At 37.5% G+C, this 24,440-nt stretch overlaps 1 protein-coding gene across 1 annotated transcript; it reads right to left on the minus strand.

Annotated features, from left to right (window-relative positions):
• Window positions 1-6,545: 6,545 nt before the first annotated feature.
• LOC110735028 (sugar transporter ERD6-like 16) lies at window positions 6,546-13,244 on the minus strand. Its single transcript, XM_021915149.1, has 16 exons — window positions 12,755-13,244; window positions 10,577-10,639; window positions 10,393-10,482; window positions 9,531-9,590; window positions 9,320-9,385; window positions 9,070-9,135; window positions 8,708-8,783; window positions 8,510-8,574; window positions 8,335-8,427; window positions 8,147-8,227; window positions 7,867-8,061; window positions 7,720-7,779; window positions 7,568-7,621; window positions 7,412-7,471; window positions 6,954-7,068; window positions 6,546-6,847 (listed from the first exon to the last, which is right to left on the minus strand). Exons 1-16 carry the CDS (start codon window positions 12,953-12,955, stop codon window positions 6,714-6,716), a joined length of 1,479 nt encoding a protein of 492 aa, XP_021770841.1. The 5' UTR covers window positions 12,956-13,244; the 3' UTR covers window positions 6,546-6,713.
• Window positions 13,245-24,440: the final 11,196 nt, after the last annotated feature.

Raw genomic sequence — 24,440 nt, forward strand, 5'->3', positions numbered from 1 at the left:
AATCATCTCACCCCACGGAAAATGGAAAGTGCTCGTGATGTCCCAAAAGAACTCCAGGGCACTTCGAACAATGAAACGGCTCTCTCGAAAAGACTAGAAGGCCGCAGCAACTCAAAGAAGGGGAATCAACCCATAGGACTCCCAAAGCACTCTCACTGCCTTGTTTCCAGCGATGTGTTGGCGGTACAAAGAAAGAATGGTGACGTTGCCCGATCTGTGGCAACGAACATGCTCCTCAGCAAGACCTAGCAAAGCACGCTGAGAGATGGGTTGAATCGGCTGAAAAGCCAGGGTATGCTCATCCCACTTAGGGAGAGACCACGTCCGACTAGTAAAAACGTCGTCTCCGTCTCCTACAGGCTCGTCCTCTCGATGGGACGAGCAAGAGCACGAACCGAAACCGCGACGTCAAGCCATACTATTTATTATTGCCATAAAAATAGTAAATTAAAGGCTCTATAGTATCTAAGTTCGCCTTACCGCATGATACTATGTTCGTCAAAAACAGAGAACAAAAATTCAAAACAAAGCATGATTTTGATTCGCACAACAACAAAGATTTTGAGCACCAAAGCAATTTCTTGCAAGTTTATGACAATTATTGCAACAAATTAAGCACAAAGAGCAAGAAATATCATGAAATACAAGCCACATTGTACTCATGAACCTAGAGTGTTCAACAATGGTAAAATGGTCGTTTCTTCACCAAATCAAGCAACTCAAGTCTCAAAATGTTCACAAAGCATTATACAAACACATACAATCATTTTCGTGACAAGAATTTTGACAAAAATTGAGCAAACAAGGAAAGCCCGTTTCAGATTTTTTGGAAAAACGTGAAGAACACATTCGAAATTCACCCAAATTGAGGATAGATTGAGCAAAACTTACTTATATCGGTGTAGGTGAGCAAAAATGCAACGATTTGAGACAAATTTGAGCAAATTTGGTTGAGAAACGACCAAGATTGAGCAAGTTGAAGTTCTGCGAGCGAACATCAAAACACGAATAGCAGCAGCGAAAATGAGGAAGGAGTTTAAATTCGCGAAATGTGAATTTGACGCGGGGCGACAAATCTATTGCGGCGCAAAAAACCTGTCGCGGCGCGACAAACTTGTCGCCACGCGATGGTGCTGATTTTTGCCTGCGTCAGCGTTTGAGGGTCCCACAATTCGAATTATTGGTCCATGTTCATCCAATTGAGCTTCTTGATGCACAATTGAGCCTTTGAGCCTCATAATAAGCAATCGAAAAATATATGATTTATTTGATTAGTAATTAGCCCGATTACAACTTTGATTGATGATCGGCCTGATGACGATCACATTATTGATTGATTGAGTACATTTGAGTATTGATTGAGCATATTTGAGTAGTGATTGATCATAATTACAAATTTCCTAAGATGGAAGATTTCTACGAAAGTTAATTTTAAGCTTGGTAAAATCTTGAAGAGTAAGGTTTTACAATAGTTTTTCCAAGGTGCGAGAAACTATCACTTCCAAGGTGTGAAGACGAGAAAATTTGAGAAGACGACAAAAGGCGTGGTGGTCTTTGAAAACATTCCCTAAGATGTGGAGGTTGTCACCTTGATTTGAGAAGACGGCTCGAGGCGTAGTTTATCTTCGATAGTACTCCCTGAGAATGTGGAGGTTCTCAAACAAAACAACTTTGATTCAACAAAATTGATGTCATCGAGAGGCTTGGACGATTCACGTTGCAAGAGACCTGCAATTTTTATTATCAGACAAGTTTTCCCAAGGCGTGGAAAATTGTCAATCGTTGCACATTTCTCAAGGCGTAGAAGTCGGTGATTGTGTCCCAAGGCATGGATACTTAGCGTTATTCCTGCAGTATGGAATTTCACTTGTGAGCTACTTGAGGCATAGGAGCTCACGATAGGGTTCCCGAGGCGTGGAAACTATCTCATATTAATCTTCCCAAGGCATAAGAAATCATCATTCAGTAGGCTGTTCAAGGCGTAGGAGTCAACGACATGTTGCTCGAGGGGCGGAAACTTGTCACCTTTCAGTTGTGAGTTGCTCGAGGCGTAAGAGCTCACGATAGGGTTCCCGAGGCATAGAAGATCATCATCCAGTAGATCGCTCGAGGCGTAGTGATTCACGATAGAATTCCCGAGGCGCAGAAAATTATTATCCGGTGGATTTCTCGAGGCGCAGAAAACTACCAAACATATTAGCCACCGATACACTGGTGTCAGATACGCATTATATCTCTTCACTTTTTTATCTGTGGAACTAACGCTTTCTGCAGGTATCGGCGTAAACAGAGTGATTTAGGATCGCAAAACAGTCTGAATCATTATCCGTCCCTTTCGACTTACTTTTACTTTTGTTTTCGAAACTTTCGTTTCTCCAAACTCAGTCAAAGTGGGGGCTTCTGTAGACACCTGATTGTGTCTCCCCAAAAACCAAACCCAGTGATGAGTATCTTTCACGTCTTTGATTAACTAGTTAGGTGACGAGTTGAAGAGTATCGTGAATTTCCCATTAGCCTTGACCATTTCTAACCTTTCCTTAAATGTCTTAAACCAAAATCATTTAATTTGTGCCTTTAAACCAAAAATCATTCATTTCGTGTCCCTTAAAATCATTTATTTCATGTCGTCCAAACCAGTCTATTTTGGTCCATGATCTCGGTCCAAATCTTGTATAGTTGGATGGGTTTTGAAAAGAGCTTTCCAACGGCATATTATAAGCCCAAATCCGACTTATAACGAAGAAATTATGGCCAAAATACTAACTGAGCCCGAACCAAGCCTTACTAGCGGCCCAATGACCATGTGGAGGGTCCATTTACCTTAATCCCATTCCTTAACCAATTAGGATTTATTACAAGCTTCTAGAATCATCTAGAAGGTTCTTTTCAATCCTAAATCCGTTAGGATTTATTGTGAGCTTCTAGAATCCTCTAGAAGGTTCTAATTTATCCTATTTTCGAAAAGATAAGATTTAAGAATTTTAAATCGGATAAAACATCTATTTTTCAATGATCCTAATCCCAATAAAAATAGAACATGTACGGATATTTGGTTAACCCAACCCAATCCGATTGGGAATTGAATTCCGCACGGATTCTATCTTTTCAAAACCATCGCTGAGCGAGAGCACCATTGCGCCACGATAAGCTCATCGCGCCGGGATGGACCTGTCGCGCCACAATAAGAAGCGTTTTACTCCGAGTCGGATTCTGACTCTTTTCTGATCCTTCGACTCTCTTTTTTCCATATAAATAGAGGTCGTAACACCCCCTTTTCATTCACCAACAATCGTCATCTAAGCCCTCTCTAAAACTCTCTCTCTCTCTCTTGATTCTTTTTCTTAGCCTTATCCTTAACCCACACACATCCTTGATACTTTCCCCAAGCAAACACCATACCTCCTTCACGAGCTTTGAATACTCCTAGCCAACCTCGAAGTTGCCTTCGACCTTGACGCGAAAGAAGGTTGATAGTTCTGAGGGTTTGGTCCCAAATCCATATCTCAATTCTTTATTTACTTATTTGGTTTAATCTTTCTTGAAGTTTACTAACGTGTGTATTGTTTTGATAAAAAGAGATACGAGGCATCAAAGTAAGTAATTCAAGTACTTAATTGAATCTTATGCTTAGAACCATGTTTATTCTTTTGATATAGAAATTATGCTTAAAATCTTATGTTAATTTCTAGTATCATGTTTAGGATGTTAACTAATATTTCTAATATCATGTTTCTAGTATCATGTTTAGGATAATACTTTGATTATGATTTTTAGTGACATGCTAGGATTTGTTATTAATCCATTTAGTATCATGTCTAGGATCTTGCTAATCATGTTTTAATGATATTAATATGATGATGATTGTTGTGTCAATTATATATTGCTTGATTATTCATGATTTATTGTTATTGCTTGATTACGCCCCTTCTTTCAGGTTTAAAGGGAAATTGTATTTGAAATCACGCTTAATAAGATAATTAATAATTTGATTTAGGTTTAATATGATTTTAATTCAAGTGATCACCAATAATAGATTTGATTGTGCATTAATAATCAACCGATGTAGATTAAATATACTTAGGATTTTTTATGTATGTATGTTGATCGAAAAGCGCACATAAATATCATAAGAATTAAGTACAGGTCGATTTACGGTGGGTTCAATCTCTTTTAGGTTGGATTATCCGTACCATCATCCCCGAATATCTAGTCATGGTTCCGGACCACTATGGAGTTAGTGATCTCCGTGATCGTGAATGGGGTGTAACCTTCACACCCGTGAATGGTTTACAAGTTCCTAAAACTTGTTGGCGACTCTTTTATCTCTAGCTTCTTTCCCTTTGGACGCCACCATGCCTAAAAGCATGATCACGGTGGGGCTCAAAGTTGAGTTTGAAAAATTCCCTACAGCATTCTAAGCTAAGCGAAGATCTAGCAAGAAAAAGTGGTAATTCTCGACCACTTAGTTAAATCATTCTTTTTCTTATCATAAAATAACTTTAATCAATTGATTAGTGTTGTTTGCTCACTTTAAATAAACTAATTAATTTCACATAGATTCTTTCGTTAATTAAAGACTAGAATTGAATAAGTAATTGTTGTTTTATCACTTAAGTCAAGGCTAATCTTGTTTCTTTATTGTTCTTTTCACGAATTTGGAATAAAAAGGATAATGACATTCGTTGCAATGTAACCCTTTTGTGATTAATGTTTGTAAATAAAATCAACTAACATAGTTTTAGGTATCGCATTGCATATATTGTTTGGTATGAAATTGTGAAAAAGGAAGAGCTAGTAGAGGCCGCACTATGGCTAGCATTGCAATTCTTATCAAAAATAATGTTTTCCTAGTACCCTCGCTCCCGAACTCATTTATGGTACTAGTACATAGACCAATTTGGGCATGAGTAAATTTATGAGTCATGCTAATTATCCCTTGAACTCTATTTGGGAGAAAGGAGTGAACAAGGTTTATGAGTTTTCTAAAACTCATTGGCGACTCTCTATTAGTTTCTTATTCAAAAAAAAAAAAAAAAAAAAAAGTAATGATAGACTCAATTCTAATTCAAGGTCTCCCAAACAGTCAAGGATTCAAATCCTAATACATTTTAAAAAGTCTAAACTCCTAGACTTTTAAAGTGCCAAGGGCATAGAGGAAATGGGATCCCTAACGACAGGCTACCTTCTTCACACAACTGCAAAAAAAAAAATTTGAACAGTAAATCTTGAAGCTTACTGCAGTAATTGACAAAGACGAAACTGAAGCAACAATGGAGAAAAATCAATAATGAACAAAATCAAGCTCAATGGAAGTGTCAATGGAGGACATGGTTACTTTATTTCACCTTTTTCATAGGGTTTTCGTTTTAATTAGGCAACGAAGCCGCTATCATTGTTGATAGAAGGTGGTGTTGAATTTGTCATGGAAGATGGTGTCAAAAATGTCAAAAACAGTGGTAATTGCAATGTCGATGGAAGGAGGAAGAAGGTGAGAAATAAGGAGTTAACTTTAATGGAGGCTGAAGCATTTGACGGATTGGAGGGCGAAAGATGCCGTTAACTTCAGCAATAGCGGCATGATGTGTAAGCTATAGTATTGTTCAAGTTATTTACAAATTAAATAATTAACCATTAGATAAACAAAATATGTTTATCTCGATGATCAATGGGACTGGCTCCAATAATTTATAATATTTGAGTATTAAATGTTGAAATTTACTTGTATTCATTTGTTTAAAAATGCATGATTCAATACTTCTTAGTTTACTACATGGTTCACATATATTTTTGGTGTTTAGAGAGCTACAAAGGCGGAAGAGAATCAATCCTGAGATCTCTAGAATCGAAAAGGAAGCTCTAACCACTTGAGCTATCCCTCAATCTCCATATTCACATATATTAAATGGGCAAATTAAGATAATCATCTTTAAATGAAGCCAAATTGACTAACATAAACCACTAAACTTGAACAAAAATAACTTTGAAGGAATTCAACTAATTGTTGAACAAATGGTAGATTAAATGGTGGTGAAAAAATGACATTGATTGAAGAAATGTTTGTGGGTGTGAAGAACAATTGGTTGTGGATGCGAAGAAAAAATGATGGTGCGACGATATCTGTTTAGAGTGACCATCTCTCTCTCTCTCTCTCTTGCCTTATGTTTATGTCTTACTTACAGTGATCATTTAACCAAATAGTATTAAATTGACATTACAACTTAAATGAAATGGTAATAATGGATGGCATTAAAGAGACCAATAGATATTAACTTCATAGATGACCCTAGTTTAACTATCCACCCTTCTTTTTCACATATATTACCAAAATGCCCCTCTATTGACATACTTTGTCAATCTCATTGATCAATTTTAGAGCTCAGACATACCATGATATGACAAAGATGTCTCGATAATTTAACTTATAAGTTATTATAGAGTATTACAAATTAATTAAGCTAATACTTCTAAGCTAATATACTATAGAATCTAGATACAATTTTAATATTATTCAATAGTAACGTTCAATTTTGATCCACACACCCCACACCCCCCCCCCCCCTCCTCTCTGATTGCTGCAAGTCTGCAACATGTTTGTGCATAACAAACGAAATTCCTCAGATATGATATTCATGAAGTACTTGGAGTACACTTCACTTAAAGCTTTCGCTACCATATCACCATTGATGAAGATTCTGAAGTAACCGGATCTGCTCTCACTCCAAGGTTTCGGTTTTGGAGTTAATAGACTCTTGTATCTCTTCGAGGGTCTTCCCCTTGGTTTCAGGTACAAAATTTGCCACAAATAGAACCGTCAATATACAAAATCCAGCATATATGTAATAAGTACCTGAAAAGATAAGAGGAAAATAGTGGTGTAAACTGTTAGCCAATTCAAAGAGCTACTAACCGAAAATTGCTTGACTTGATGCAAGTAACTTAAGTAATTTTCTTACCGGATGCACTCCACTTCATCATGAAGTTGTAAGTGTAAGATACTAGCCAGGCTCCTGACCAATTAATAAGAACTACTAAACTTCCAGCAGCACCCTTCACATTTAATGGGAATATCTGGTACAAAGGAATTAAACAATTGTCAGTCTTTCAATCTCAATTGCAAATACAAAGTATCCGAATCTTGTCTTCTGTTCTATAGTATAGTTTTGATTCATCTTGTGAATTCCCCAAAAGACATGAAACCAAACATACACTACCCGTTCACCCAAACTGCTATCTCAAGCATTAGACAGTGGCGAAAATGAACCTAAAATCGGATTCACTAAGTAATGATATGTAATGTATACTGAGAGCTCTAGATTGACAAGGTAGCCCAATTATATGGAAGAATGGGTAAACTCGAAAGATTTACTACATGATGGTTAATGGAAAAGAAAGAGAGAATTCAAGTTTGTACCTCAGACATTATAACCCAAGGAACACCACCAAAGCCGATAGAAAATGCTGATATGTAGGTCTGTCACAGCATAAGATAGATCGAAAATATTGAGTTGATTGGTTGAATAAACATATGATCTCACAACACAGTACTCAGATTGATAGAATAGCTTACCAAGACACCTCCAACAACAAATAACGGTATCCATTCTAGAAGTAGCCCATAACTCTGCAACCAATTATGTGTAATATAATTCGGATTAGAAAAGAGCTACATACAGAAAATTAAAAGGACCAAGAAGCAGTCTGTAAGAGTCAATTATTTACCTTAAGTAAGAAGCCAGTGGCTATGAAAAAACAACCGAGAAATGTTCCCATGGCAGAGATCTTCACAATAGCAACAAAGCTATGTTAGCACTTCCATTAAAAAAAAAAATTAACTAGCTCATCCTAGCGTAAGATGGGGATGCATACCGTGACCAGTGGTTTCCTGCCAGATCTATCCATTAGGATCGCTCCAACAAGGGTTATTGGCACCTGGACAATACCATACGCTATTGTCCCTAGCTTGCCGGAAGAAAGCCCTGCCTTGACAAAGGTTTGGCTTACATAAAATCCAATTCCATTTATTCCGACAGATTGTTGAAACACCATAAGTCCAACTCCAATCTATGTATATTAATCAAGAAGAAATCAGTCATTTGCTGTTGTGTTTAAGTTTAGGTTTAATAAAAGAAATGAAATTGAGTCTTACAATAACAGATCGGATGTATTTGCTCTGAAACAAATCTATGAAGCTGCCTTTAGGTAACGTTTCATGAAGCATGAGACAATCCTGTAAAAATAAGTATAACCATAAATAAGTTTCCATCCATTCTCATGCCAAATTACGATTAGCCATTGCACACATTGGTAGCAAAAGACATTGCTTAACAGGCCAACCTCGATCTCAGCTGCTTCACGAGAAATGTCAGCATTTTGGCCACGAAGCATTCTCAGGGCGACGTTGAACTCTTTCTGGCGGCCAGCTTTTGCCTAGAAACAAACAAATAACAATGTGAGACACGTGTTTCTGCAAAAACTAGATAGACTTCGCAATTTTGTTATTGATGCTCACCAGCCATCTAGGTGACTCTGGCACAAAGAACAAACCAGAAAGCAATGCTATGCATGGCACCAGACCTTCATTTGAAGTATAACCAATAATTAATCATCACTAGACCATTTTAATATGAAAGTGTAGAACCAAATTGATTAACGACGCTAAAAATTTAGATTAGAATAAATTAAATATTATAGAAGATAAGAAACTCACCCATCAATGCTAAAGCTCTCCAAGTAATAATTGATCCTATCAAGAACGAGACTGAAGATCCGGTAACAATCATAAGCTGCAAAACAATTTTAAGTAAATCACACATGTGCAAATGATCTTACAAAATAGTCCAAATTAACAAACAGACAAATTTTACAACAAGAATATACAGAAAAGAACAGCCGCAAATCTGAAGACTCAAAGAGTCAACGTGTGCACTAAACACCCAAGTGGCCAGGTCGGGCAAGTGATGAGGCAAATACGCCACATGTGTGTGCAGATAGACCCCGAGGGGGCATCTCAAAACGGTTTCACTATACCAGGTTATTAATAAGAATTCGCAACAAAGAGTACGATGATACCTGATTCAGAGTGGTAAACCCTCCTCTTAGCTCTTTAGGTGCTATTTCAGCAATAAATATTGGAACCTGCATGTCATTGTGGATTTATAGAACTTTAGAAGTTAATGGGAAAAAATAATTTTTTTTGCCACAAAAGGAATACAAATATGACCCTAAATTATAACGGATTACATACAATGTATGGTTACCTAAGATTAGGGGAAATGATATTATTGTTTCATCTAATGAGTACTAGAGTACTGTTTTTTACCACGTAAGATAGGACTCCAATGCCGTATCCACTGAACAGCCTTCCTATGTCAAGTGTCATTGTTCCCTGTTGATATAAATCAAAACAGCATAACAATTAACAAATACGAATTATAATTTTCCAAGATTTACTAATCTGTATAAATTTAGAAAATAAATACGAAGTAGTAAGTTCTTAAGAAATTAAAGTGCAAGAAAAGAGATTGGCATACCTTGGCAAAATAGATAGCAAGCCACCCCATTATGCAGGAACATGCTGACATTCGCATAGCCTGTTTAAATCAATTTATTTAAGGTAAGAAGGAGAACAATGATCAGAACTCAACCCTCGTGAATTTCTCTAGGAACTAAGGCTACATGTCTTACCAAGTGAACCGACTCTTACTTGATAGCTAAAACACATTGTGCAACATAAGGAGATATAGGAAATAGGCTAGTCCAAAGATACAATAGATTTTTTTAAACTTCCACGGGAAGAATTAGTGCATGTATAGAATCAAGTTTAAGTACTGAAGAATCAAATTTGTTCAGTTGGCTGAAATATTAGATGTCACTCCTAATTGGAGATGATATTTCATACCAAAAGAAAGATGTTACCTACGTTTCAAAAAGTTTGACTTACTTTTCATAAAGTTTGACTTACTTTTCATATTGCATTGTTATAAAAATTCAAAATTAAATGAGTCGAACTTTCAAAAGCATTGTACATATATACTCTTTTTCTCTATTTAATTAACATACTTTACTTATAATTATAAAGTCATCCCTATCTAATTGTCACAGTTTTTTTTTTCTGTATATAATGGCATGGACTAATTTATATTTTACTAGTTTTTCACCTTACATTTTATCCATTATCCACAAACTATAATAAACAAATACCACTATCCAGTAATTATATTAAAATAATTCCCATTGTTTAACAAAAATACGAGAAATAATAAAACTCATTATCAACTTTCGCACAATAAAATAAGAAGTCAATTAAATTTGACTAAAACTTTGTATATGTTAAAATGTGTCAGCTAATTTAGGACAACAAGGTATTGAAAAAGAAATCATTAAAATTCTTACCCATTTTCTACCAATAAAATCAGATATTCGACCACTTGTAATAGCACCAACCATTGCACCAATTGTTAATATTGAGCCAAAAGTTGAATACTGCATTAAACATAAAAATGAATTGTCGAAATTCCAAGATTATTATCAATCAACTAGTAAGGAAAAAAACAAAACAATATTAGTAATTAATCACCTGTGCAATTGATAGATTGAGATCTTCCCTGATTGCTGATTGAGTAGGTGCTGAGTATCCTACCTGCAAATTGATTAAATCTTAGCTGTATTATACCATATACTCTGAGCCTCAGCCCCCAGCCCCCAGCCCCCATCTTTGGAGAACATGTAATTTTCTCTAGTGGCTAACAAAAATTAATGAAGATTTAATCTGATTTTTGTCATAAATTACAGATCTTTTATTTATATTACTAGGTAACTCCCGTGGGATGCACGGTTAGAATTAATGTTTCTTGTAAAATATGTTATGTTACATTAAATTGTATAAGAAGATTATAATTAGATATAAAGAAAAATAAATTATATATAAGGAAAGTAATAAAAAATTGAAATTACAATTCAGTATCAAACAAATTAGGTATGTGAAACTATAATTTAGGAAAAAAAAACTTGGTTAATTGAATATATACACTTAAAGTGTAGATAAAAAAAAAATTTAATAATTGGTGACATCATATAGAGAATTGGAGGAAAAAAATTTAGTGTGAAAATGACATGTAGAATAGTTTGAGTGTTTGATAATGTCAGCAATGTTTTGTTTTAATACTAGTTAATAGATTTTTTGTTTTGTTACTTCAGTAAACAAAAATATAAAAAAATTTAGCATAATCAAATTAAATGTATCGACCTAGTAAAAAACTTTTTATACTTTGTCGTCATGTGCAATTTTTTACGAAATACTCCATACAATTTATTTTTCCTAAATTTGTATACAATTTGAACTTTTGAAGTTAGGCTTATTAAATTAGCTGGACATTGTTTCAAAAATTAAAAATAAATAAATAATTAGCTGGACATATATATGCTCTCCTTGTATGCTCCGATAGCCTTAATTAACAATCCATTAATTGAACAATCACCCTTACAAAAGTTACAAGGACCACAACGCTAATGCACTAAGGTACGCGGTATATGAATTCCTTGCACCAAAAAAAAACAGTATATGAATATGTTGTCTTCGACTTTACTCACTAATTCGCCATCATTTAATTTTATTCGAATTAGATCAGATCAGGCCCTCTTTATATCATTTAAATGTGACTATTAATTAATAAAAATATAATTATATAGAAGAAATTGCCTAGATTAAACCCACCTTTGATGTGTCTGGTCAAAAAATAATCCACTTTTGGATTATTTTTAAATAATCTAACCTTTATATCCAATCTGTTCTAAATGGTCACAACCGGTCATATAACCTGTTATAACAAGTTATCTTATACATAGCGGCATGTGATTGATAAAAAAAAATAAAATTTTAAAAAAAGTTAGATTTTTCAAAAGAAAAAAAAAATTTAAAAACCACCCACCAGTTGCTTGAGCCCGTTCCCTCCCGTGGCTCCGGCCACCCAGCCCCCAACCACAGCACCGGCGCCGGTATCGGCGTGGCGACCGATCCCCTCCCTTCCTCACGCGGCGTCCCCGTCCCCCGTCCCTTAACAGGCCACACCGACCTTCCCTGCCCCCCATTCCGACTGCATCATCCTCCTCCGACGTCGATTATGGCCGCGCCGACCTCCCCAACCAGTTTCATGGGATCTGGTTTGGTGGGTTTTTTATTCTTCGAAGGGGGTTTTGGGGTTGGCTTGGCTGGGGTCTGGTTTGGTGGCGGTGGTTCCAGGGTCTGGTGTGGTAGCGATGGTTCCTGGGTTGGCTGGGGTCTGGTTTGGTGGCAGTGGTGGTTCTGGGGTCTGGGTTTGGGTGGTGGCGGGGATGGTAGTGGCTGAAACTTCGGTGGTGGTGGTTTTTTTGCTATTTGATTTTATTTTTTTTATTTTTTATTTTGGACAATTACATTGTGACACGTGTAATTTAAATTTAATAAAAATTAAATTACTCTCTTCAATCGGTTACTGATCACTCGGGATTATTTAAAATAGATTAAAGTCAGATTATTTAAAATAATCTCATAGATGGAATTATTTTTAACAAATGACCCAAATATGGAAATATTTTGGGCAATTTTTCCTTGAAACTTATCCCATTGATCTAACTTCGAATCATGACCATGTCACTGTCTCTATCCTCCTATAGACAAGCACATCAAAATTTTACCATTTCTTTCTCCAAAACAGAATTTTCCAAAATTAAAATTCTAAAGTAGAAATTTTTTTTTTAAAAAAAAAAAAGTACTTACGCAAGTACCGAAGATGAAAGAGCCACAAACAGCAACACAAGTACTCAACAACACCATAGTAATGGAGCCATCATCAGTATCACTCCCAACAAATTCATCATCATATTTATAATTAAAACTTTTCTTCATCAATGGTGATTCCAAGTCTTCAAGCCCATTTTGTTGGACACTTTCATCATCATTGCATTGTTCTATTGCCATTTTAGTTTATTTTTTACTCAAATTTAAGATAAAACAAAATGAAAAATTAATCTAATCCTAGAAATTAAATATGAAATAAGTAATAAAGGGAAGAAAAGGAGAAAGAAAAAGAACTGAGGGGGGTGACAAAAAGTGAAGGCTCCTTAAGAGGTATTTATAGTGGTAGAACAATGTGATGAGGAAAACGGCAAGCTAATTTTTTTTTTGGCAAGACTTTGTCCGGTTCTACTCAATAATTGGTGTGTTAAGATAGGTGTGTATCTAATATTCCTCCGTTTCTATTTAGTTAACACGTTTAATTTGATCACACATATTAAGGAGAGGAGAGATAATGATAAAGCAAGTGGGGTACAATAAAAATAGGAAGGTATAAAACTTACCTAAAAAGGAAACGTGTTTACTAAATATAAACTTTCTAAAAAGGAATACGCGTCAACTAAAAAAACGGAGGTAAGTATATAAGTATTATTAAATATATTTCTTTAACTTACTTTTTAGAATATAGAATGGAGATCTTCACTTAGTATTAACTATAAAAATTTTGTGTTTAAAATTAATAATTTTTACAGAATAGGACATTTAATAAATGAAATAGAGATAAGGATAAAAATAAGGATAAGGATAAGAAATTGATAAGTGGGATAAGCATTAAAGTGATATTATTCCTTGTTTGGCATGAATTGAGATTGGGATAAAAAAAAATTACTTAACTACCCTTATTAACTTTTCTACTCCCTCCTCCTCGTCTCTTTCTTTAAAAATAGTAAAAGTCTTTTAATCTCTTATATTTATCTTTATCCCTATCTCTCTTATTATTCTCATCCCTTAAAGAAATAAAAGAATACACTAATCTCTCACCTCTTATCCCTATACCTCCACTTTTTTCCCTATAAACATACAAGTTGTTAATGTTTACTCTCTCTTTCTTTTATTTAAATTAGAGTGTGTTATATTAACTTAATTTTTACTTTTTTAGTATAGTTAAATTAATTTATTATTAAAAAGTTCATCGATATAAATATATAAGAAATTCGAAATTATCAAATACATAACACATTGAATCATATAATAATTACCTTCATAATAACAACGATATGATTGTCGAATACATCTTGTACTATGAAGCATCTTCTATTTATATCGCAAGAAAATAAAATACAATCTTGTTGGAGAAACAATCTAACAATCCTTTATAATTGCGAGAATGTATTTTACTTGATTTTTTTTTTATTGTATCTGAAATATTTGATCACTTTTACAACCCAATATAAATGTTTACTAATGAGACAATTTAACATCAATCCATCAAAAGATTTAAATCTATAATCCTGAAATTCAAAATAAGAAAACTCTCCCTCGAAAGAAGAGATAGACCCAAACCCTATATTTCGAAAGAGATTGGAAAACCCTGTCTTTCAAAGGATATCGAAAAACATTGTCTTTTGAAGGAAATTGAAATCATGTCTTTCGAGGAAAAAAATTCATTTCTAAGGAGGAAAAATTTTTTAGTACTCTCTTGGGTACCTTTGTCGGTACCCTTTGGAGTCTATGATTATGTCGGAATTCCAAAATCTTCAGCAATTCTTCTGCTAGTCGGTCATTTGCTTCTCAGTTTGCGGAGGTAATGGATTCTCACACAATTTTCCTCAACCACAACGCTTCTAGTGCCCCCCTTCTGTTGCTGGGGGTTGTTGGGCCCATAATCCCAAGGAGCCCAAAATATACAGGGCACGGTCAGAAGATCCAAGAGCAAGCCAAATAAACTAGAGATCAATTCAAAACGGCTTGATTAGCATAAGTATGGCAAGAAGATCAATTAACCAATCAGTAGGGAAAGCATGCCAAAAATACACAAGGCACGCAAGGATAGAAGAATAAACAAAGAAGATCTTTCCCCTTTGAAATTATTTCGAAAATACATGTAAAACCCTAGAATTCCCTAGGTATAAATAGCTGAGAGCTTATGTAATAGCCTCATAGGCACATTCGTACGTTGATACTCAAATATGTATGCAAGCTACTTACGAATTCTATGTCTATTCTGATCAAGGAGATTGTCCTTACTCAGTATTGTCTTTTTAACTCTTATTCCTTTAACTATTTTGCTCGTTCTTTATTATATTATTGCTGCTCTTGGTTATTGTTATTGATATTGCAGGCTTGATTGTTATTACCCCTCAAACCTTAAGAAAATTCCTAGACCCACCATACTAAGATTTGCCTAAACAATTTGGCACCCACTGTGCGGCTGATAATCAATTAACCTGCCAAAGACTCTCCAAAAAACCAAGGAAATTACCTAACCATGACTGGACAACCAGTACCCTCCACCATAGCCGAAATCAATGAAGCAATGAACACATTCCGCCAAACCTTGGACCCGCAGAAAAGCCAAATCGAAACCTTTTGGCCCAAAAAGTCCAAACTAAAGCCAAACTCACTAGCCTGGCCAAACAAAATGAAGCCCTCCGCAACCAAATACAGTCAGTTGCATCTAAAACAGTCAACTCCAGAAAGAATACCGAAAGCATAGCCATGCAGCTCGTGTCCCAAGCATAAGCTACCAAGAATCGATCCCCACCAAACCATGAGCTGTCCGCTTGAGCATGGCTGGCAGGCAGCCTGCCTTAACTGCCAAGGCTACCCAGCTGGCGCCTAGCACCAAGGCTGGGCTTGCTAGCCATCCAGCCTACGCACACACGCAGCTGCTGGCTGCTGTTGCTTATGCGATGCGGGTGCGAGTGCTATGCGATGCCTAGTACGCATATCACACAGGGCAAGCACGCACAACACATTGCGATGGCTGGTGTTGCTTGGCTAGCACGCACGCATGCACAGCGCAAGCATGCATAGCGATGCTAGCGAGGCCCAGCACTTGCGTGCTGCTGCTGGCCTTGCGATGCTACGATAGGGCTGCTATGTGCGAGGCACTAGCATGCTAGCATGCCTAGCGCGCCAGCGATGCTAGCCTTGCCACACCAGCTATCTAGCCAGCGCTGCTAGCATGCAATACTAGCATGTATGCGCTGCGAGCAAGCTCGGTATGGTGTGTGGCCTAGGTTAGCCTAGCACTCGCATGGCTAGGCCAATGCGAGGGTACGGCTTAGCACATACTTGTCGCTTGTTGATTTTTCTCGTCTCATCGAATTCTAAATTCGACTCGACTCGCAACGCTCGGTTTCGACGCTCTAAGCTCGACATCCGACGTCTTTGTTCGTAATACTCTAATGACTCATCTAATCCTTCGGATTGATTCGTCGTCTCGGATCGGTTACTTTATTGGGTGTGACCTGAAGGGTTCAGTCGAGATTAAGCTGTAATATTAATTACACATTAATATTACTGATCAGAAGCGGCCTTCACCTAGGCATTCCGATCACTTAACCTCACTGAAGAATTAGCTTTCTAATATTTTTGAACCCTCTATCGGAATAATACACTTGTTGGAAAGACGCAATTAGTTCATGCAATTAACGAAGCTCCCACTGAATTCCGCATCCAACTTAATAATCCAATTAATTAAACCGGTTAACCCAAATTTTGTCAAAATTAAAAATTTTCAAGAGCCGGAAAAACCGAGGCCTAGCCTCGTTAAAATAGTTAAATAAATTAAAACGGCAAAATTTTGCAAAACATATAGCCCACGCATTGAAAAATCAGCCTACTCTAAACCGAGTGCCTAGCATCCTAGCCATGGGGCTAGGCTTGCTTTGCACCATAGCTACGGCTGGGGCGTTGCTTGGGCGCAGGCAGCCTGCCTAGCAAGTCATTACTGCGCCTGCTAGCACCAGCATGCATCGCAGCAAGCTGCGCATGCTAGCATGCGTGCTAGTAGGTGTGGCTGGGCCTGCTTGGGGCTCGTTGCCTTGCTGCCCAGTAGCATTGCGAGCATCTCCAGCAGCCACGTACCACAAGCCTCAAGCATGCCCCTTGCGCACTCTTAGCCCTTCCACACAGCCGCAACTCTTCGAGGTGGGAGCACCACCATTTGCACCAAGGCAGCCACATGTGGGCTGCGTGTGCAGCTCGGCTAGCCCTGGTGGCGTTTGGGTGATTTTACCTCGATTTGCGTGCTATTATTTCGGGATTTTAATCCCGATATACGTGTTACATAAAATTAATTCTAAATTTATTTTAGAATCAATTTAGAGCAAAATGAAAAATTAAAATAAGTCCAACTTAATTAAATTCAATTTAAATAGTGCACAAGCCTAAATTATTCACAAACCATCCTTTAAATCAATTTAGGTCTATCTTGATGCTACAAAATTGAAGGGCTATTCTCATAAATAAATTTAACCAAACATAAATTAATAATGAGTTTTAACAAAATTAAGGATGTTGGAAAAATAAACCCATTCATCAATGAAAATTTTCCAACTTTAACTTGTGTAAAAATTGAACAATTACATCTTCCAACATGAAGATTAATTAAATTTCAATAACAGGTTTTGAACTTTTAGGACTTTAATCAACCCAAAAATGATTAAATCCAAAATTAGTTCAACATGGAATTTAGCAATCAATGTTCAAACCAAATAAACAATTAAAGATTGGATCTTTAAAATATTAGGGACTTCAAAAATTATAAATTCACTATAAACACTCACACTTGAAGCAATTTGCTTGCAACAATGTGAAAAATTCAAGTTTATGTGAAAAATGAACATACCAAATTAAGCACCAATTATGACTTCATAAACATGCTTAATGAGGTTTATAATTGCAGTAGATTAGGGATGCAACCATACATTTAACCTACCTTCAACATACAATAAGTAATCAAGGTTAAAAGATTTAAAAAATTTCGTCAAAAATGAAAAACCCCTCGAAAAACATATTTCTGGGTGGATTTTGGCTTCTCGACAGCGCTAAAAGGGTCAGAAACGATTTAGAACATCGATTCCACCCAAAAATCACTATTTTTGAGTCGAAATCTGGGTTCGTCAGCCAAAGTTAGAAAACATACGAGATTAAAACTAATTGAAACGAGCTTCTAATCCAATTAGAAAGCACAACCAGAAATTTAAATCCATTTTAAATCACCTTAATTAATTATTAGTTACAATAATTAAAATGAGCTCGGCTTCGATACTGCTGTTGGGTTTCGTAGCGTCCAACGCTACGCGGAAAAGAAACCCACCCAAGACCCGCTCACTAATTAAAGCAACTAAATATTTAATCACATAATTAACAACATAAAAGAGAGAAAGGGAAATGACATTCTTACCCTCGACGCGTGCTTCGCTCCTATAGAGCTCGGACTTCAAAGCCTTACCTCCGCAAGCGCGAGAGCCTCCGACGGAGTCCACCCTCGAGACCCAACCCGAACGGTCTCTACCCCGGAGGTTAGCCGGGGCAAAACCAAGATAAGACTAGAGTCTTACGAACTTAAAGGTTTTCTCACCTATAGGGAGATGCATCATTGAGTTCAACTCAAGTGGTTTTCCCAAACCCAAATCTTGGGTATTTATAGGGAAAGGAGACTTGATTCTCCTTTCTCTAATCAATGTGGGAGAATTGCATTTTCTCCAATCATAATGCAAACCAATCAACAAGCTCCATGTGGCAAAGGGAGGGACAAGGTTGTTGAGGACCACCATAGGGGGGGGGGACCAATGCGCCTTGCTCCCCAAGCATAAGCTACCAAGAATCGGTCCCCACCAAACCGTGAGCTGTCCTCTTGAGCATGGCTAGCTGGCAGCCTGCCTTGGCTGCCAAGGCTGCCCAGCTGGCGCCTAGCACCAAGGCTGGGCTTGCTGGCCAGCCAGCCTACACACACACGCAGCAAGCACGCCACGCATAGATTGCGGGCTGCTAGCTACTGTTGCTTGTACGATGCGGGTATGAGGGCTACGCGATGCCCAATACGCATAGCACACAGGGCAAGCACGCACAGCGTGCTGCTATGCTAGCAAGCACTAACAGCACATTGCGATGGCTGGTGCTGCTTGGCTAGCACGCATGCACGCATGCACAGCACAAGCACGCATAGCGATGCTAGCGAGGCCCAGCACTTGCGTGCTGCTGCTGGCCTTGTGATGCTATGGTAGGGCTGCTATGTGCGAGCCACTAGCATGCTAGCACGCCTAGCGCGCTAGCGATGCTAGCTTTGCCACACCAGCTAGCTAGACAGCGCTGCTAGCATGCGATACTAGCATGTATGCGCTGCTAGCAAGCTCGGTATGGTGCGTGGACTAGGCTAGCCTAGCACTCGCATGGCTAGGCCAATGCGAGGCTACGGCTTAGCACATACTTGTCGCTTGTTGATTTTTCTCGTCTCGTCGAATTCTAAATTCGACTGGACTCGCAACGCTCGGTTTCGATGCTCAAAGCTCGACATCCGACGTCTTTGTTCGTAATACTCTAATGACTCATCTAATCCTTTGGATTGACTCATCGTCTTGGATCGGTTACTCTATTGGGTGTGACCTGAAAGGGTCAGTCGAGATTAAGCTGTAATATTAATTACACATTCATATTACTGATCGGATGCGGCCTCCACCTAGGCAATCCGATCACTTGACCTCACTGAAGAATTAGCTTTCTAATAATTCTGAGCCCTCTATCGGAATAATACACTTTTTGGAAGGACACCATTCCTTTCAGCTCGATATGTTAAGAGGTTTCCATACCCCTACTAACGGGGAAATGATAGAGGGTCTAAACACATCGTTAAATGATTAAACCTTATCAACAAAATTTATAACACTCAACCAAACCTAAACCAAGTATAGGGTAAGTCGAGGGTCGATCCACGAGGAATGGGGGGTCAATCACTATAGTCGATGCGTTAAGCTACTTCGAAGAGTATGTGAATGTGTAGCCAAATGAGCTAATCAAACAAAGTAAAATTGGATTAAAAATCAATATCAAAAAGCACTAGGGATTAGGATCCACATAAAAACATGATAGTTATGCTAATTGAAGGAAAATTAATCAATCAAATGTTGCAAAGGAAAATAGTAATTGTAATCAAGAGAATCCAATAGATTATCTCCTACAAGTCAAGCTAGGTTTCCTCTATAATTGACTAGCAAGAAGAATCACAAATCAAATTCAATCGATAACAGTAATCCCTAAATCAATGGTTCGTGTCATTTGAGATCACAATGCAATCTAGCTTGAAAATCAAGGTTAGCTACTCCTTAACAATTCAAACACATGCACAATCCTATCAACCAATTTAATCACATCATTCAATCAATCAAATCCAACAATTAGCAATGATCCATCATTCATGCATGCTTCACCATCACCCTAGAAAGGAATCTACTCACTAAGCATGGTGGAAATGAAGAACAAAACTAAACTAATCATCAAAATCATCATTATCATTGCAAACAAACTATTAAGAATCAAATCAATCAATACACTTGAAAATGCAACAAATGATCAAAATCAAGTGCAAAAGATCTAATTAAAAAGAAGAAGATTCTTACAAACTTTGATCAAAACAAAGAAATTGTACTTGCATTCAAAGTAGAAGGAATCAAATGTAGAAATCATCCAATTCTCTCAAGTTTCTCCCTCTAAAATCTAAGAACTTTCTCTCTCTAACCTCTCTAATTGATTCTATCCATCCACTCCTCTAGAATAACTAACTAAGGGGAAATAAAGTGGACGTCCAAAAGAATCCAGTACAGGCGCGCCTTCACTCCGGAATGCGCGGCCGCGAAGAAAAGGGTACGGAACTGGGGACCCTGCGCGCCCGCGCCCCTAGAGCAGGGGATCTCCTCTGTGCGTCTATCAATGCCAGAGGTACGCTCCTCTTGATCGTCATTGGGGATGGCAGTCCCAAAATGAGTCGAGGAGTAAGCTATCCTTGCTCTGTGAGCCATAAGAGAGCATCTACCTTGCACCTTAAGCATGTTCTATTCCGAGGGATCACCATGAAGGGCCTTGGACTCCACCTTTCTCCTGAAAATAAAGAAAAGAAACCAAGTAAAAGGGAAAAGACGATAAAAACTATGAAGATACAAGAAAAAGGGAGAAATAACCAAAATGAGAGCAACTACAGAATAAAAGACTAAAACTAAGGAAAAAGGCATAAAGAAAGCTATAAAAGCAACTAAAATCATCCCAAAATAATTCTATTTGAGTGCCATAAATGGCACTCATCAAACTCCCCTAAGCTAAATTTTTGCTCGTCCTCGAGCAAGAACTGAAGCAAGTAGGAGTAGGATGAAAAACTTATTCAAATAAGAAAAAGGAAATAAAAGAGACAAGAATATACACTAACTCACTTTCGTAGGAATCATGGTTGTTTTTAGCTATAGCAAGCCCTTAAATCCCCGAATTCGCCAATGAGGACGAGTGAGGTCTCGTAAGGGTTTCCAAAGAGTTTAACCCATAACTCTCAAAGTAAAACGAGGCAAAGCATAAAAGTAAAAATCAAATCAAAAAGGAAAAAGAACACAAAAGCTTTGAAATGGACCTTTGCAAATGCCCAAATACAAATGAATATACAACTTTCTAGATAAATAAGGGTATGAACCTTCCAAGATATCCGAGGTTGATTAAAACATAAAGTATGCTAAGCATAGAGAACTAATAAGACACAATTCACCTTCATCCCAAACAATCTTACCGCGTTCTCCCTACTAGCTTCAAATCCACCTCTAGTGAGCATCTCAATGATTCCTCGAAGGAACCGGAAAAGAAAAGATTTTAGGGCTACTCGACATCTTGACTATGCAAACCGCTCCATAAGCTTGACTCCCATCTCCCTCCACCGACTTGTGACTCAACCATAAAGGTCAAAAGGTCTTTGAAGGGTTGTAACGTATGGGAAAAGAGGGTAAAGGTAGGCTAAAATTTGAAATTTGGTGGTAAACCTAAAATGTGAAGCAAAGGGTGATCAATCCTCAACATCATATTCAAGCAATCACCAAACAAAAATACCAACACCCCTAAGCTTATTCAAAGCAAAAATCACAAACATATATACAAAAAGTGTAAGAACGCTTCCCCCCAAGCTTAAATGGTGCAATGTCCTCAAAGCTCTAAACTAGGGAGATCACACTTACATCAAAATATTTTTGTGTTTTTTTTTTTCATTTTTTTTCATTTTTTTTAAAAAAACCATTTGCTTTTGCTTTTTTTTTTTTACACTTTATTGCTTTGTCCTTCCTCTTTTAAGTATGGACGGCTTTTTCAAGTTGCATTGGCCTTTATTCACACACTTTATATACAACACATACGTGCTTAGCAATAGAACCAAATAACCATGATCATATTCCCATAAGCACCAACAAACTATGGACCAATTGCTTCACAAAAACCAAAGATGGAAACAAAAAAGAAACAAATGGCTCAAAAGCTAGTGATATGGCTAGAAAAGTGGGTACAAGGCTCAAATGGTTAGCAAGGAGGCAAATGTAAACCCAAAAACCAAAATATAAGAATGAAACCTAGAAAAATAAAAATAACCACCCCAAAAAGATGCCTTTGTCCTTCCCAAATGGTTCGGTGGCGATCTTGGAAGATAAAAGTCAAGTTCTAGATAAAGTAAGGAAGAGTCAAGGATCCATTTTCCGCTCAAGCAAAATAGGTAGAAGGCTAGAAGAAATGAAACCTCACATGGTTGTAGAAAAAACTCAATATTAGCTTCAAATCTGCTATAGGAAGCAACACCTTCTTACCACAAACAAGTAGACTAGGGCTTCAAGGTCCCAAAAGTTCTAAACAAACTACCTTAGCATACTCTATCCTAGAATCAACCAAGCATACTCTCAAACCGTACATACCGTTACGATATAGGAAGTCAGGTATTCAAAAGTACAAGTTCAAATGGTATTATGTCCAAATCATAAGCAAAGGCAATAAGAAAAACCAAAAGAAAAACAAAACAATTCCTCCAAAATCTTTTTGGATTTTTTATGTTTATATTTATAGGAAATAAAAAGAGAAAAGAAAAGAAAAGGGAAAAGAAAAAGAAAAGGAGAAGAAAAGGAAAAGAAGAGGAAAAGTAAAGAAAAACACAAAGATGCATGCAAAATCATGTAAATCCTAATCGTCAAACAAGTGGTCATTCGACTACAACGTCAATGACCCCGAACACCCATACAGTGTTGATAGCAAACATCCTCGAACCGTTCAACTCTTTCTAAACTATTCCTAATCTAAGCAATTATATAAAGAAAATAAAGAGGGAAAAATAGAAAGATCTCACCAAGCTAGATTTTATATGAGAAGCATAGAGAATCGAGCTTACACCTCCATGTTACTCCAAGAAGCATAACAATAACCACATGGCAATATGAGAAACAAAATAGGCTATACACAAAGAAGAATGTTAGTAACTTCAAAACAAAATCAACAAAATAAAACTATACACTAACTAGAAAGAATTTGGATTATAGAGATTTGGATTCATGGGATTTGTTATGAAAGGGAGCACAATCATCATTATTCAAATCATCATCAAAAAATAATCAAAAACTAAGAACCATCATCGAGAAACATCATCAAAAATCATTAAAAATCAAAATACCAAGAAACATCAAGAATTATCATCATCAAAACAACAACCAACAACACCCTCAAGGCATCTAAGAAGGCACATGCACAACAAGGCGAGAAGACAACAAGCATATCCACAACAAGCATGCTCAAGACACCCATACCTCCCCATAAACAAAGAATAAGTCCTCCCAAAGCTAGAAATAAATCATCTCAACATCCCATCAATTAAAGCAAAAGATCACATAATAAAAGGAATGGAGGAAAAAGCACAAATAGGGGACTATTGGCCACTAGGACCGGCCCCACCGTCATCATCCTCCCTATCATAGAAAAAGCCGAACGGGGGTCCATAAGGATCCCATCCCCCGATGTAACCGGGTGGCCAACCATAATGACCTCGAAAATTCTCTTGTTGCCAAGAGGTCAAGGGAGTATAATGCGGGGGATACTCAAGGGGGGTGGGGTGAGTGGGATCGACGTAGGGGTAGTTAGGATCACCCCTATAGTCGCTCCCATCGGGCACACGGTAATCGTAGTTACCGTGCTCATCCGGAAAAGAGCGCAACTCGGAACTAGGTCCTTGCGGACCTTGCCAAAATGGATATGTGGGCTTACCATCACCCCCCCAAGTCGGTACGGGACCGTTCTGTGGCGGAAAATATGGATAATTAACCGCGGGGGTCATTTCGCCTCGGTTGACGCTCGCATCAAATAAAGCTTGTTATTGGAGAAACATACCTTGTTGCATCTCCATGAGTCCTCGCATGCCAACTTGCATGCTCTTCATTTGCGTGTGCATGGCCGCAAAATCTTGATCGAACATGCCTTCCAAACCAAGTTGCAAGCCCGTCATTTGTGCTTGCAAAGTCTTCATATCTTGATTGGAGCCATGATGTTGTTATTGTTTGCCACCATTACCAACACCATCATCATCATCATCATCATCATCATCATCATCATCATCATCACCTTCACCATACTCATCCTTCTCTTCATTACCCGATAACCGATTGCTCAA

This window comes from Chenopodium quinoa, unplaced genomic scaffold, assembly GCF_001683475.1.
Source record: "Chenopodium quinoa cultivar QQ74 unplaced genomic scaffold, ASM168347v1, whole genome shotgun sequence".
NCBI lineage: Eukaryota > Viridiplantae > Streptophyta > Magnoliopsida > Caryophyllales > Amaranthaceae > Chenopodium > Chenopodium quinoa.

What these genes read in the sequence shown, in the direction of transcription:
- LOC110735028 (XM_021915149.1), bottom strand. Translation starts at nt 12,955, where the DNA reads ATGGCAATAGAACAATGCAATGATGATGAAAGTGTCCAACAAAATGGG. An exon ending in GAGAGCTTTAGCATTGATGG is followed by an intron (nt 8,575 to 8,707) that starts GTGAGTTTCTTA and finishes CTTCAAATGAAG; the next exon opens with GTCTGGTGCCATGCATAGCA. An exon ending in TTGTTGTTGGAGGTGTCTTG is followed by an intron (nt 7,472 to 7,567) that starts GTAAGCTATTCT and finishes ATGCTGTGACAG; the next exon opens with ACCTACATATCAGCATTTTC.